The 17,438-nt window shown below is 40.7% G+C and overlaps 1 protein-coding gene across 1 annotated transcript in view; it reads right to left on the bottom strand.

Moving 5' to 3' along the window:
* Positions 1–3,931, bottom strand: part of PIK3R3 (phosphoinositide-3-kinase regulatory subunit 3) — a 69,940-nt gene extending 66,009 nt beyond the window's left edge. The window contains exon 1 of the mRNA XM_061632852.1: positions 3,042–3,931. Coding sequence (XP_061488836.1) covers positions 3,042–3,147 — 106 coding nt within the window. The 5' untranslated portion in view covers positions 3,148–3,931. The remainder of the gene's footprint in view (positions 1–3,041) is intronic.
* Positions 3,932–17,438: the final 13,507 nt, after the last annotated feature.

Below are 17,438 nucleotides of genomic sequence, written 5' to 3' on the forward strand. Positions count from 1 at the left end.
CAGACATGTAGATAACTGAAGACTAGGACCGATACTCATAAACTTCACTACAAAGCCATAGCATACTACACTATCAGCAATCTAGACTGTCATTCCACTGAAGTGAATGAAGATACTTGATCAAACTGGACATGGAAGATTATGTGTACAGCAGTTTGAAGTGAGCCATTCTTGCCTATAACAAAATCCTAAAAACAACTGTTATGAGGCCTGCATCAATTCAATGCTGTAGTGCATGAACAAGGTTGTTCTGTAAAGGAACTTAAAATTGAGGAGCATGATAATAAACATTTTGCTGAAAATAAAATAATGTTCAACTAGTTTGGATCTTAATTTAGACAAGTTTTAGTAGATTGATTTTATTTGAATGTAAAAATTAAATTCTTAGCAACGGCCACAACAATTATTTCTGAAAACATTTTTCTTCTCTATCTTACATTCTGATCTCTCTCTCATATCTAACCACCCTGACAGCTAGTGGTGAGACAAGGGTCATAAGGGTCTTCCTTCCCCATTCATGAACTTGCCTGTACTATATTACCCAGGAAAGTCTATTCTAAAATTGAGTGAACAACTGGTAAGCTATCTCCTCAAAGTGCCTTCAAATGCAGAGTGTAGAGTTCCTTGGCAGGGTGAAGACCTATGTGGTCTTAGAGGAACCATTCCAACATAACCTTCAAACACGTTTCCTGGGTAAACTATGGCACAGAATGAACAAGAAAGGAGAGTTCTGGGGTCTGGCAAATGTTCCATGATCAATCTGTCCAGTGAACGTCATGCTACTGAAATAGGATATCAGGACACAACATTCTCCTTAACAATCCAAATGCAACCCAAAATTTAAGAGACTACACTGAACAGATACCTGAACAGATATTGGCAACCGAAGTGCTTAAGAAATACAGCCTTTACACTTTATTCTACAAAAGTTAAATAACTAAGAAATGAAATGACAGAGCATGTCACCTTCCTTTTTTTTTTTACAATGGATCAAGTTCCCAGCCCTCATGGCTGCAGAAAAAAAGTTCATGTGATGAAGTATCAGAAATCTGAATGGATGCAATGAGAGATCTAATGCTTTGGATGTGCTCCCCTCCTTATAACTACTATTACTCATCTCTAGTTCCTACTATCCATTTATAATATCCATTTTAATGTCACCCTCCATTATGTCACAAACTTTAACAAACATTATACATCTGTGAAAAGCCTTAGTCTTGGATCCACAATTATGCAAAGTAAAGCCATACAGATCTGCTTCATTTGCATAATTTATTCCAAACACAGAATTTTCTTTATTGTTTGGGGTGCAGAAACATAGAGCCCTGATCATATTTCAGCCTTATCACAGAAAGTGTTCAGTTTTGGTTACCATATTTTAACACAAGTTATATTCCAACTACTTAGAAAACAAAGATGACAGCAACTAGAAGGTCATGACACATGGGAGATACTGAAAAATTGGCATATTTAGTTTATAGAGATTTTATAGCACAATCCTATACATATCTACTCGGAAGTGAGTTCAGTGTGACTTATTCCCAGGTAAGTGGGTATAGAATTGCAGCCTAAAAGGGAATATGATAGTTTTCAAGTACCCAGAACATTATTGTAAAAGAAACAGAGAATGGTTGTTACATGCACCAACAGCTAGGACTGAACTTCAAAAAAGTGTTTAAGGTGCAGCTTAAGAGAATTTGACTGGATGTCTGAAACTGTTAACTTCATAGTTGTGTTAGTCTCTTGCAGCAAAAACAAGATTCTTTGAATCTCATGGCATAAGCTTTTGTGAACTAAAGCTGACAAAGTGAGCTTCAGTCCATGAAAGCTTACTCCAAAATAAATATTTTAGTCTTTAAAGTGCCACAAGACTTTGTTTTTCTTAAGAAGTTATGGAACACTTTTCTCTGAAGATTTAAGAGAGGCATGAATGAGCATCATTTGTGTGCATAATGTCCAAGAAATCACTCTATTGTATCTGGTTGAACTGGATGAACTGAGGTTACTTTTGCCTCTATGATTCAGACAGAATAGCCTAAACACCTTAGGTCACAAAGAATCATACATCTGCATGACAACCAGAACCCTGAAGTAAAAGCTAGGAGTGTTTTTCCCCCAATTTCATTTTTAAAAATCTCTCTCAATTTTACTATGTTTTCATACACATATTGTCAAATTACATTTAACCAAACATATTATTTATCTTTTCACTTATTAAAGCCATCATCAGCATGGTTTTAGGAATCACAAGCCTGAAGTGATTTCAAATGCTAACCACCATAATAATTTCAATAGGACTGATGCAAATGGATCCAGCTTCCTCTACTGAGTCACCTAACCTCTGGCTCTTCTCACATCTCATTCCTCCACAGAAACAAAAGAAATACTATGCCTGTGCAAAGTAGGAACAATACCTCTCTAGCACTGGAAATTATGCATAGTGAACTTTATAATGGATTCAACTGTATCTAGAATACTTAGGCTACAATCCTATGCATATTTAGTAGAAAGCCTAAAGGAAATCAGAAGAACTTACTCCTGAGCACACTATTGGACTGCAAGTTTTCTTACAGAAGCCAGTGCAGAATCAAAAGCTTAAAGAAGATTAAAAATATTATCTAAATATTTAGCTTCAGAAAGTGATAAAATAACATTTAAGAAAAGGGACGGTTAGATGAGGTTATCAATGTAGATACACAATACATTGAACTTCCAAGAATAGGAGGGAAAGAAAAAAAAGTGCGTTCTAGATTCTGCAGTCTAATAGCAGCTAGCTCTCAATTCTTTACAGAAACCAGCCATTTAAAAACGACCTGCTTAACGGACACAGTAGAACACCATAAGAGCAAAAGTTTACACGTCTCCCTACTATAGTTTGTCACCTCTTCGGCAGAGAAAGCGAAATAATCAAAGCCTTTCCCACTGGAGAGAAAGAACAATAAACTTTTAATAGACAGATGCCCAACTCTGAAGAATCATCACAACTGCAAACCTAAACACAATTAACATTTTTAAAGATCCAAGTATGTGTTGTGTCTTACCTGGTGGGTCCATTTCGATATAAAATATCAGCTCAGTAGAATACGGCATCATCACTTCCCTCCAGTCCGTGTCATCGCGATCCATATCCCAAACTGTATTGTACATGATGACAAACAGGTAGATGGCCGATGTCTGGGATCCCTCTTTGTGAGCGTCTGTTGTTTTAAATAAATAGAACGGCGCACCACAAAATAAAGCTTAACCGCCCATAGCACATAGAAAAAAAAAGGGGGGGGCTTTCTTTAAGAATAACTCGATGGCTTCCTCTTCAAGGAAAACCACTCCCCTCTCAGGAAGCGAGAGGAAGCAAAAGAAACGTTTTAATTTTTTTTTTTTAGTTCTCCCCCTTGCTTCGGGAGAACTGAGGATGGAGAGGTGCCACTTATTCCAGTTTCTCCCCCAAATCCAAATTAAAGGGGTGCGATATGGGGGGAGAAAAAGAAATATTCTTTTAAGGTGAGAACAGGTCAAAATATGCGAAAATGCGTGAGCGTAGAGGCAGTTTGAGGATTTTTGTTTGTAAGTTAAAAAGTAAAGTTTTAAAACAGATTTGAGAAAACTGAATGTCTTTTTTAAAAAAATAAAAATCCTCCTGCTCTTCCCCAATCCGAGCGTGCGCCCGTGGAGGGGAACGTCTCCCTTTTCTAACGCCTCAGGGCAGAGCCCGCCACCGCCAGTCCAACACCACTGCTGCTCCAAGTCCAGCCCTCACTGCCACAGGCAGCAGTTCCCGACCCGCTTCCCGCTGCATATAAGCCCCGCGTCGGCCCCCGCGCGCTTTCTAGTGCTCGGCTATTCCCAACCCCACTCGGTTTCATTTTAAAAAGGCTCTGAGGAGGCCCCAACCGTCGCCAACTGCCTCTATGCCGGCGATGAAGCTCCGCCCACCTGAGGGGGAAATGGGTGAGGGGCAGAGCGGAGAACCCCGCCCCCCTCCGTTAACCCTCTCGTGTTTGCGCTTAATAGCGCGTTAGCCTGAATGGGTATTTCACCTACGTAGTCTCGATGTGTGAAGAAACCAAAGCTGAGAGTCGGGTAGTCTGTCCCAACTTTACCTCTGGCTTCCTTGTGAGACTACACACACACACTGCAAGTGGTAAAGAGTGAGGTGGTAGCGTAGCGATTTGAGGACGATTCCTCCCGCTGGAGCATTAAGCAATGGATAGGTGCCCCTCCGCCCGCCCCAATCGACCGTCTGCACCATGCATGTAGACCCCCGTGTACAGAGCTAAATCGCCAGCATCAGAACATTCAGAGATAGGATGGATGCCCTCTCTGCCCCCCTTTCCCTCCCGAACGGCACACAGGAGACGATGCAAAAGAAAGTATGTATTGCTGACTGAGGTTAACGCACAGGAAAGTAAGCGGTATGTTACCGTTGACCACATACTTCCTACATTTTTGTTGGTATGGACAACCTTTGGATTTATTTGTGCTGGGACTGTGAATGTTTGTGGATGATGCGGTTGTGTTGCGTGAAGTAACTATGAATTAACCTTGAGTATGTACTGTGTGAAAGGCAGACACTCTCTCCGGCTGAATGTGCATGATGTTTCAGTGTGTTACTGTGCATCCATATAATACTGTATGCTAAATATGTGTAAACGTGAATAAAGCCATAATCAGTAGCCCATCAACTACAGAGCAATCCCAGTGACTCCAATGGGATTACTCCAAATTTAGTGAGATGTGGAGATTCCAGTCATGTATACATGATCTGGTTTGTGGAGAGCTGTGAAAAAGCACGTATCTGATGGTTTGGAGGATGTGAAATGGCCAGCTTGAATATCAGAGTGACATAACTGTTTTAGTATCCAATGAATTAAAAAACTCAGTTCATGTGAACTGAAGCAAGGAATTAGTGCATTTATTCCTGGTCCTGCATAGCAGTCCAGGTGTCAGTAAATTCTTCTACATGTGCATGAGTTGGATTGGCTATTGGAAGGAAGAGGAACACCAACAACAACAAAATGTGGGGTCCTGCATGTGCAATGTAAACTAGATCTTGGTGCATGTCAGTGGGGGACAGGCTTGAAAACAGTCTGGATTTTGTGTGTGTATGTGTACATGTGTCATACAGTGTACCCGTTTCAGTTTATCTGTGCCCTCTACATCACAGTGGCTCAGCACATGTAATTATGGTTTTGTGTAAATTTGTTACACACATAGGTGTTTCCCTATTAAACTCAATGAGATTTCTAAATGTGAACATTACAGTATCTGTGACTCAGTGTGTGGGAAATGTGTTATGATCTGTGCATAGTGCACATAATGTGTGGCTTAGCATGAGATACTGACTGAAAGTTGTGATCATGCATAGTATAATGTACTATGATCATGGAGAATCACTGAATACTCCCAGAGAAAACGTAGTTTTAAGCAGCATTCATTTATTATGTGCATGGTGATGCAGTTATATTTGTGGTTTAATACCCTAGCCATACAGCAGTTAGTAGACCTTAGGGACATAATATAGGAAAACTGTGTGTACGCTACCTCATCTGATGAGTGCACACTTACCCTTTTTGCTGCATGTATATTGGGAAAGCTATAGCAAATCATTCCCTTACTTCACATGGTGGAGAAGCCACCCTAACTTACTATCTCTGGATACTCTTTTATGTAGCAGACATGGCTTTTAATGATAAACTGGGCTTAATATATGAACAATCCACAGCATCTTCACTTTGCTGGTTAAACCAGGTTCTGTACGGAGGCTGTGCTTAGAAATTCCTTTCTGCTCTTGATGAGTCAGTTTTAGTTTTGCACATGTGATAATGAAGTAGTTTTAGTGTTCCTCCATGTTCCTATCCTTGAAAACTTTAACTGGCTTAGGTACTTGGACACAGGAGCTTGAATATTTTATCTAACGGCTGAGTTTCTTTACTTTGCTGCAAATGGAGGCAAGCTATTGAAGCAGGTAGCGAAATGTTTTCTGAACTTTCACTGCTTTGTGGCATAAGAGGTCCTGAGTGCTTTGATTAAGGTTGCTGCAGAAACGAAGCTATTTGTTGTCAATTTAAAATATACGCACACCTTTCCTCTTATTTTAAGAAACGAAGTTACATATTTCGGCTCTGGCTCACTGCCAGGATACACGCCAGCTCGGCGGGCGGGTAGAAAGTGCGCGGGGGGGGGGCGGATTAGTTAGCCCAGTTTGCGAGAGTCGCTTTGCTTGTCTTTTGTCTGAGAGGAAGCATCAAGCTTGAGGATTGGCTGAAGGGTCCTCAGCAGAACCAGCCAATAGGAAGGCCATAAAGCCAGCAGGCTGGATGCGGATTGGTTGGAAGCCCCAGTTACTAAGCGGGACAAAGAAAAGGGAGGGGGGAGTTGGATGGGGAATGAAAGAGCTTGCAGTATCCACCACCCTTCTTCCTCATCAGACTCTCCGCCCCCTTTTCCTAAATGGTGTTTTACCACTCAGAAGAAAATAGACACAAGCGATACATTAGGAATACCACCGATGAAATCTGGGTACCTTTTGTGTCGGCTGTAGATATCTCAAGATCTAGCCGACCCAGGTAGGATATTCGAATATAACTGAGAGGCAAAAAGCAGTATTAAGGAGGGCGATGATTTCAAACTCACTGAAGATGAAACTGTATAACGTTTACTGCTACTCCCTCGCCCGCTTGCCTCCTTGTTTTGGCTTTCTGCCCAGTAACCCCAATGCCCTTTGCAGCTGTTTGAGAGATGAAGGCGAGCTGTAATGTAACACTTCAACATATAACTCAAGGATTTCGAGTGGCTTTACAAAAATTAATGAGTTCAGTTCTAGTCAGATACTCTTCAGATACTTTATAATTCCATGTTCCTATTTAATCACTCTTCTTTTGAAAGAACTTCAGAAATAAATAGACTGGTCATAGCTAAGAAATCGAATCTCTGAAAATCTATAGATATTGAGGAAATAATGGAGAAGGCAACATTCAGAAACGGAGCAACAAACACTAAAAGAGGTCAGAGATTGTACTTTCACATGCCCCCAACTTTTAAATATCTGATTACTCGGAGTAAATCTCATTTTCAACGAGACAGATGGCTTCTTAGTAAGTGTGAAACTGCTCTCTCTCTCTCTCTCTCTCTCTCTCTCACACACACACACACACGATTACATTGTTGTGCTTCCCTATAACCAGATGCTAAATATTTTTACTCCAAAATAAGCCCCCACTGAGTGCCATTGAGCTTGCTTCCCGGGAAGTATGGTTAAGACAATTTGCAGCTTTATGCAGCTCTTTATGGCCTCTACTGTACTTGTTGCAGCTGACCCCAAACCAGAGGTAATGTGATGCTGTAGTCAGGCTGCTGCAAGCCAAGACAGCTAGATACTGCAGTTTGCCTTGGATTTTCAATGAGATATTTGAAACTACCGTTCCTCAGTGTTATAGATGGTTATAGATGGTCCTAAACTAAGTTCAGTTAGCTCGTTAAGTAAAGAAAGCAAGATTCTTCCAGAAATTTCAAAAAGGCAGGGTTACAGGAGCATGGATTGGAGGGACACATTTGTTGTTATGTGCCTTCAAGTCGATTACGACTTATGGCGACCGTATGAATCAGTGACCTCCAAGAGCATCTGCCATGAACCACCCTGTTCAGATCTTGTAAGTTCAGGTCTGTGGCTTCCTTTATGGAATCAATCCATCTCTTGTTTGGCCTTCCTCTTTTTCTACTCCCTTCTGTTTTCCCCAGCATTATTGTCTTTTCTAGTGAATCAGGTCTTCTCATTATGTGTCCAAAGTATGATAATCTCAGTTTCATCATTTTAGCTTCTAGTGACAGTTCTGGTTTAATTTGTTCTAACACCCAATTATTGGTCTTTTTCGCAGTCCATGGTATCCGCAAAGCTCGCCTCCAACACCACATTTCAAAAGAGTTGATTTTTCTCTTATTCACTTTTCTCACTGTCCAACTTTCACATCCATACATAGAAATCGGAAATACCATGGTCTGAATGATCCTGACTTTAGTGTTCAGTGATACATCTTTGCATTAAAGGACCTTTTCTAGTTCTCTCATAGCTGCCCTCCCCAGTCCTAGCCTTCTTCTGATTTCTTGACTATTGTCTCCATTTTGGTTGATGACTGTGCCGAGGTCTTGATAATCCTTGACAAGTTCAATGTCCTCATTGTCAACTTTAAAGTTACATAAATCTTCTGTTGTCATTACTTTAGTCTACAGTTCAGCTGTAGTCCTACTTCTGTGCTTTCCTCTTTAACTTTCAACAGCATTTGTTTCAAATCATTACTGGTTTCTGCTAGTAGTATGGTATCGTCTGCATATCTTAAATTATTGATATTTCTCCGTCCATTTTTCACACCTCCTTCATCTTGGTCCAATCCTGCTTTCCGTATGATATGTTCCGCGTACAGATTAAACAAATAGGGTGATAAATTACACCTCTGTCTCACACCCATTCCGATGGGGACCCAATTGGTTTCTCCATATTCCGTCCTTACAGTAGCCTCTTGTCCAGAGTATACGTTGCGCATCAGGACAATCAGATGCTGTGGCACCCCCATTTCTTTTAAAGCATTCCATAGTTTTTCATGATCTACACAGTCAAAGGTTTTGCTGTAATCTATAAAGCACAGGGTGATTTTCTTCTGAAATTCCTTGGTCCGTTCCATTATCCAATGTATGTTTGCAATATGATCTCTGGTGCCTCTTCCCGTTCTAAATCCAGCTTGGACGTCTGGCATTTCTCGCTCCATATATGGTAAGAGCCGTTGTTGTGGAATATTGAGCATTACTTTACCTGCATGGGATATTAAGGCAATAGTTTGATAATTACTGCATTCCCTGGGATCCCCTTTCTTTGGAATTGGGATATATATTGAACATTTCCAGTCTGTGGGCCATTGTTTAGTTCTCCATATTTCTTGACAAATTTTTGTCAAAATTTGGACAGATTCAGTCTCAGTAGCTTGTATCAACACTATTGGCATGCCATCTGTTCCTGGTGATTTGTTTCTTCCAAGTATTTTAAGAGCAGCTTTTACCTCACATTCTAAAATTTCTGGTTCTTCATCATAGGGTTCCTCCATGAATGAATCTGTCATCCTTGCATCTTTTTTATAGAGTTCTTCAGACTGGTGGTGGGTAGAATTAATTTGACGTCAAATAGAAAATGGGGGAAGCTTATCAATGTTACGATACATGCACATTTGATGTGGGAATGGTTCTAAAGTATTTCACAGAAAAAGGCACTTCTGCTTGTAAAATTTCACTGATTCTCTTTCCAACTTTCACAGTTTTGATGCTCATGATGTAACCCTTCCTCTGTGAACTCAGCACATATCTTGAGACACAGAGCTTAATTACAACATGACTTTAACATTGGAAGCAGCATTGAACGAGACAGCGTTACTTCTTTAAAAGGTGTCATTTATTGCTCTGAAAACCAAACAACTGATAATTACTCCATACATAGCGTTTGCATAACATATTATACATTAAGATGATACAAAATTCATGCCAGTTAACTGACCCCCTTGTTAAACACTGAGCTGATGGGGTTTTTTTGGTGAATACTGCAAATGGAGAAAATGGTATTGAATAATTAGAAGCCTATGTTCACTTTGCAGAAGTATGGCAATAGAGAATTTTAAGTTTACTGCTACTGCTTGGATAATCTCTATAGGAAGTAATTGAAAGCTGCTGCTACAGTAACCAGATTCCTTGAGGGAGGGAGAGTGCTGCATAAAAGCATAGGGCTTTTCATTCAAGCAATTCACTCTAGATAAATTAATTTTGTATCCCTACTCTCTGATTAATCTGTGACAGGCAGACCCTTCTTTTTTGTCTTTTAAATAAAAATAATTAGAAATGGTTTCAGTATGTTTCTATTGAATACCCTAACAGAAACAGTGACACCCAGATCATGTTCATGAGACACAGGGGTGAATAAACTGTGGCCCTCCAGATCTTGTTGACTTCAACTTTCAACCAGCCCCATGCAGCCCCAAAGAGCATGGCCAATGGTCAGAGATGTCAGGAGTTAGACTTGGTGGGCCACAGGTCCCACGCCGGATATATCACATGGACTGTGTGTGCAGCAATCATATGGCATTCTTATAAGATCTGTTTTATATTGTTGTATGATCTGTTTTATATTGTTGTATGATCTGTTTTATAGTTTTGTGCTGTCATGGCTCTTGATATATATTGTGCATTCTAGTCATTCGAATAAATGGTTAATCATGCTGTCCTCACCATATCTCCTCAGAAGTAAGTCCTAGTGAATTCACTGGGGCTTACTCCCAATTAAATGTGGTTAGGATTGGAGCCTAAACCATTCTTTTCTTCTCACAATCAGGATGGTTACATGCTCATAAAAAAGTTTATTTTGCGTTATTCTAAGTCTGGCATTGGTTACAGAGCAGAAATAAGATATTTATTTATTTAAATATTTCTACACCACCCTTCCTCATACTGTCACAGGACAGTACACAACATATTTAAACACACCAGTACATATTTCCAAAACCAATTAAAACATGAATACAAAAGAAACATAGCATAAACTGAATGAACAGAAAATAGCATAAAATCTGGGTTTTTTTCCAGATTACTTAATCTGGAAAACCTGGCGTCTTCTCCCTAACATTACATTTCTATGTTCATATGTATCAGTACTTTACTTTGGTACATAGCAGACTTGGCGAAGCACAGGAGACATCTAACCACTCCTAACATTTAGAATTGTTGCCATAGAGAAGAAGCAGTTCAACTTCTTAAGCCATTTTTTGTTTTGTTTTAGTTGTTTTGCTTCTAATTCCTTTTTATGTGCATTTATAAATAAATATATTACACAGCCACAAGAGTGGCTGTATACTATAGTCAGCGGGAATTTTTCACATTCCGCAATGTTAAATGGAAAATATCCCCCATGCCATTCTGAGGCTTCCCATAAGCTCATTTCAAAACAAAACCTTACAAAACTTATAGTTCTGAACTCAGAAATGCTTGCTTAACAACCCTGTCAATTTTCATGGCGATACACAAAACAGTCAGAGAGAATCAAGAGTTCAAAGTCTAAAAAGAGAGAAAAAAACTCAGAGCTCTTTTGGACTTTTTTCTGCGACTTCTCATAATCTGTTGAACTTCATTAAATATTTATATTTATTTATTATTTCAATTTATATACCGCCCTTAGCAAAATAGCTCTCAGGGCGGTGAACAAACAAGATAAAATACAATATATCATAATAAAAATACAAAAACATATACAAACAAACAACAAAAAGCACAGCAAAAACAAAATAAATACTACAAAAATTAAAAATACAGATTAAAAGATTAAAAAAGATTAAGAAGATTAAAATGCCTGGGAGCATAAAAAGGTCTTTACCTGGCGCCGAAAAGATGGAAGTGTAGGCGCCAGGCGTACCTCTTCGGGGAGGCTGTTCCACAACTCAGGGGCCACCACAGAAAAGGCCCTAGATCTCGTAACCACCCTCCGGGCTTCCCGATGGGTTGGTACCCGGAGGAGGGCCTTAGATTCTGAACGAAGTGAGCGGGTAGGTTCATAGCGAGAGAGGCGTTCCACAAGGTATTGAGGTCCCACGCCGTGTAAGGCTTTATAGGTCAAAACCAGCACCTTGAATCTCGCCCGGAAGCAAATAGGAAGCCAGTGCAGACGCGCCAGGACAGGTGTTATATGCGAAGACCGACTGGTCCTCGTCAATAATCTGGCAGCTGCGTTCTGCACCAGCTGAAGCTTCCGAACTGTCTTCAAGGGCAGCCCTACGTAGAGCGCATTACAGTAATCCAATCTTGAAGTTACCAGAGCGTGGACAACGGAGGCGAGGTCGTCCCTGTCCAGATAGGGGCGTAGTTGGGCTACCAGACGAAGATGGTAAAACGCATTCCGTGCCACCGAGGCCACTTGGGCCTCGAGAGACAAGGAAGAGTCGAGAAGAACCCCCAAACTACGTACCTGTTCTTTCAGGGGGAGTGTAACCCCATCCAGAACAGGGTAAGCATCCACCATCTGAGCAGGGAAGGCGTTCACCAACAATGTCTCGGTCTTGTCTGGATTGAGTCTCAGTTTATTAGCTCTCATCCAGTCCATTATCGCAGTCCGGCAACGGTTCAGCACATCAACAGACTCACCTGAGGAGGATGAAAAGGAGAAATAGAGCTGCGTGTCATCAGCGTACTGATGGCAACGCACTCCAAAACTCCTGATGACCGCACCCAGCGGCTGCATGTAGATGTTGAAAAGCATGGGGGACAAGACCGATCCCTGGGGGACTCCACAATGGAGAGTCCATGGTGTCGAGTGATGTTCCCCAAGCACTACCTTCTGGTGACGATCCGCGAAGTAGGAGCGGAACCACTGCCAAGCAGTGCCCCCAACACCCAACTCCGCGAGTCTCCCCAGGAGGATACCATGGTCGATGGTATCAAACGTCGCTGAGAGATCAAGGAGAATCAACAGAGTCACACTCCCCCTGTCCCTCTCCCGACAAAGGTCATCATACAGGGCGACCAAGGCTGTTTCGGTGCCAAAACCGGGCCTGAAATCGGATTGAAACGGATCTAGATAATCAGCCATGTTCACAGAGTACCTGTAATCCTAATACTGACCTTGCCACATACTCTGACCTTCATCTACTGCAGTTTAAAAGTTAAAAAAATGCCTGGTTGATTTTTAATTAATTTAAGAAATTTTGGCTGGAAGCCTATTATAACACGGGGCATGCTCAGTAAGGACCAACTGTCAGTGTTCTAAAAGCCTCACAACTGCTGGGCTTGGCTAATCAGAGGGCCACACCCATACCAGACTTGATTTCACTTGAGACAGTCATGGCTTCCCTCAAAGAATCCTGGGAAGTGTAGTTTGTGAAGGGTGCTGAGAGGAGACTCCTATTCCCCTGAGAGAATGGTTAACAGTCAGCCACTCTGATTGAAGGTCTGTGAGAGAAACAGGGCGTCTCCTAGCAACTCTCAGCATCCTTCACTAACTACACTTCCCAGGATTCTTTGAGAGAAGCCATGATTGGCTTTGAGCCATGGCTTTGAGAGAAGCCATGATAAATTGTTTTAAATTGTTTTTAAAAGATGTGTTTTTAAATTTGTATATTTGTTTTTAATGTTTTTAGTTATTGTAAACCGCCCAGAGAGCTTCGGCTATGGGGCGGTATATAAATACACTAAATAAATAGATAAATAAATAATGATTGTCCAAAGTGTAATAGAGGCCTGAAGTGGATGTGGCCAGGGACAGCTTTGTTTTAAATTTGGGTGGGAGGTAGGGTTGCCAGGTTCAGGGCCTGAGACTGATCCTGTATCTTTAGGAGAAGAGAAAGTCAGCCAAGTGCTGGTGTTCTTGCAACATTGTAATGGGAAAAACCACAAGGTAGAATTGTCCCTTCCCCCTGCCCAACTGTGAAAGATACATAAGACGTCTTGGTTGGCAGGCCCAGCCTGGTCAGTTTTACCTATTCTAATCATGATTGCATAGGAGTATATCCGATTCAACTCAATAATCATACAAATGATCAGACCTGCCTTTTCCCTCCTTCCCCTTTCCTCTCCCTTTCTCCTCCCCTCTTCCTTCTTCCGCCTTCCCCGCCCACTCCAGCCCTCCGTCCCTCCCCCCCAGTCAGTTTTACCTATCCTAAGAATGATTGCACGGGAGTAAATCCCACTGAACTCAATAAACATGCAAACGACCACATCTGTCCTTCTTCTCCCCTCCCCCTCCTGCCTGCTCCCATCCCAGTCCTCCCCTCTACCTTTCCACCCCTCCCTCCTCTCCCTCCTCCCTTCCCCATCCCCTGTGGTCAGTTTCACCTATCCTAAGCATGATTGCCGTGTGTGTGTGTGTGTGTGTGTGTGTGTGTGTGTGTAAATCCCACTTCACTCAATAAGCACGCAAATGATCAATCCATGCTCAGCAAACTTGCACAGGATCCCATTTCTTACCTCCCGGATTAAAAAGCAGGGAAATTCACTAATAGGCAAAAAACCTTGCGGTTTAAGAATGTACCTATAGCCCACAGATATTTCTACCAAACTTTAAAAAGCAGGGAAATTGGGCAGCTATAGTGAATGCACCAGGGGAGCAGGAGACCTGAACTCCTCTCTGAGATATTGGACTGCCCTACAAAGTTGTCAAAATGCAAACACAATTTGGGTTGGTCTTTCACAGTCCAATCCACTTGCTGTGTAGCTTGGAAGAATTTGGTAACATGTGCCTCTGAGCATATGGTGAGTGGTGGCAACACCTGTAATCAGCCCAAATAATAGAAAGAAGATATGTCCTGTGCTGATCTTGTTTTAGCCGGGAGGAAGCAACATTATTAAGACAGTTGATATAGTTCAGATGGTCACTTTAAATATGTCTGATTTACTCAGAGCTTGGAAGTAACTAGTTACAAGTAACGAATTACTTGTAATTCATTACTTTTTTGAGCAACGAGTGGGTAATTCCTTTACATTTTGATTGTAATAGAACTAGGAGTAATTTTACTACTTTTGTGGAGTAATTGTAACGTTTCCAGCTTTACTTTTGGGCATTACTTTGGGGGGGTGATTTGTGGATGAAAATCATGTGCCTCAAACTGGGCTTCTGTGCAGCATTGCTCTTCCCTCATGCTCTGTGGATGGGTAGGAAGCGACGAGGGAGGAGGCGGAGAGTGAAATGGGGTGGAGTGGAGAAAACAATTATTTAAAAAAATGGATAGAGGTGGTGAAGGATGGAGTGGAGGGAAAAAGGAGCCGGAGGTCAAAAACATGGATAAAGGAGGAGAAGGAGGCAGCAGCAGAATGGAGATGAAAGATGACAAAGCTTGTGTGTGTGTGTGTGTGTGTGTGTGTGTGTGTTTGCACTTGGCACACAAAGTGGCCTCCACCACCCTCTCTGGCTACTGTGCTGCATTTGCAGTATTTTAACTTTTTTGCATCTCAGGGGAAAATGTTTGCTTGAGTGAGTGTCCCTGAATTGGTGGCAGGGCAGGGTCTGGGAGGTGGTTAAGTGAGAGAGATTATGCTGGCTGGCTCAGTGGGGGGGATTGCACTTGGTTTGATGTGCAAAGATCTGAGTAGTGGCCTCAGCCTCCCTCCCCACCACCCTTACCAGCGGAGTGACCACCATTGCTATCTTATGAATAAAATAATTATTCTACTACCTCTGTATGTTTGTTTATTTTTAATGTTGTTTTAGGCTACTTAGATGTGCAGCAGCAAAGGCCAGCACCTTGTAGGCGGTTTTTTTAAGTAACTGAAATGTAATTGTAGTGATTACTTTGGAGGAAAAGTAAAGTAATCCGTTACTTTCAGAGCAATTGTAATTGTAACGGTAATTACTACTTTTTGGGCCATGTAACTGTAACTGTAATTTATTACTTTTTAAAAGTAATCTTCCAAGCTCTGGATTTACTTTGCAATTTTAGTGAAGTTTTCTATAGGAAATCACTTTCTTTTGCTTTTGTTTCTATGAATATGTGAAGTACAGCAAAACTTTGCAAAATTTATACTAAAAAAACTCCAAACATAATTGTGGAATAATGGCACTGACTTTTGCAGAATAGTCTCCAGTGGACCTCAGAAGTGTCTCAATTTACATAAGATCAAACAGTGGGAGGTGAAATATATTCTAGCAAAATTCTAGGTGTGCTCTATGTTTTTAATTGATCGTGAACACCTTGCCTTAAATAAAGTGGTTTAAACATAGCAGGCTGAAAACATGCATCCTCTTTTTTCCAACAACTAGAGTCATTGCTAAAGTAGCAGCATATTGTAATCAGTCTGATTTTACATTAAACTGCAGTTTCAGGTCCAACTGTTAATGCACCCAAAACAGAAATAGACCATAACCTCCAGTTTGAAACAAAAAAGGCTATCTTCACCATCATATGACATTGACCAATAAAAAGGCTTTGAAATTAATAAAAATAAATTTGACACAGATTTCTAGGATGAATAATGAGGGAAATAAAATTGTCTAGTTTAGATTCTCTGTAGAAACATTAGTAACACAGGAAAGAAGCAAAGTAAGAAGAACACCAACAAACATACAAAAATATAATTCTCCATCTTTGGAGATGGCAGGTGTTGCCACCACTCACCATATGCTCAGAGGCACATGTTACCAAATTCTTCCAAGCTACACAGCAAGTGGATTGGACTGTGAAAGACCAACCCAGATTGTGTTTGCATTTTGACAACTTTGTAGGGCAGTCCACCAATTTCAACAGGCCTTTGAGATCTTTGGGATGGGTTAATCTCCATGATTTTGTCATCTATTATATGCTGTATATGTAAATGTTTTTATAAATGTACTGATGACTGTCCAGTATTTTATTTATTGAGATTAATGTGACTGCATTTGATACTATTGTATTTTATCCCATTTTAATGTACGTCGCCTAGAGTGGCTATCTGCCAGATAGGCGACACACAAATTAAATATTATTATTATTATTTATCTCAGAGAGGAGTTCAGGTCTCCTGCTCCCCTGGTGCATTCACTATAGCTGCCCAATTTCCCTGCTTTTTAAAGTTTGGTAGAAATATCTGTGGGCTATAGGTACATTCTTAAACCACAAGGTTTTTTGCCTATTAGTGAATATATATATATATAGTTGTAGGCCATCTTGAATGCACTTTTAGTTTTGTGCAAGCTATGTTTTTAAAAGAAAAACAGACTTCAAATCATACAGCAAATTCACCCCTGTACAAGATCAATTCTCAGGATTCTATTCCAATGCCTCTCTTATTATCATAACTGCTTAGATTCCATAACATTGGTATTACTGATTTGTCCTCAGTAAGTAGAGTAAATTTGCTATTAAAATCAACTTATTTCCTTTTCATTTAAAAGATATACGTATGGGATCAGTGACATTTCCCAGGCAGAGACCTGAGAATGGCTTGAAGTATTAGCCTTTGCACTGAATCACTGTTGACTCTCCACACATCACACTGTTCCCCCTGTGCTAGCCCCAGACACTTCAATTGCAATTAAATCAGGTCATCCTTGCTACATCTTTAGCTACCTCCTTTCTTAAAATAGAAAAAAATATGTTGTCCATAATATTAACAACAGCTGCACCAATTACAATTTTTATAAATAAATCAGTATCTATTGGTGCAAAGGACTGCAAGAGATAAAAATACTGTGTGAATGTGTGTGTGCAACTTGCTTTGCAGAGAGGAGTCCTCTTGCTATAACTCTTCAGTGGACACATAAGAGGTAAAATAACTTTATAATTCCCTCTCTTGTAATGATCTCAATTCCCTGAGTGCCAGTCCTTCATGTAGCCAAAACAGCACCATCCATGCATAAGGAGGAGATATCAGCAGGGTCAAGGGCACCCTGAGGTTTGCAAAAGTACAAAAAACAAAACAAAAACAAAAAAAGAAAAGCCAACTTTAGGAACAAA

Source organism: Rhineura floridana, chromosome 6 (genome assembly GCF_030035675.1).
Source record: "Rhineura floridana isolate rRhiFlo1 chromosome 6, rRhiFlo1.hap2, whole genome shotgun sequence".
In the NCBI taxonomy this organism is placed as follows: domain Eukaryota; kingdom Metazoa; phylum Chordata; class Lepidosauria; order Squamata; family Rhineuridae; genus Rhineura; species Rhineura floridana.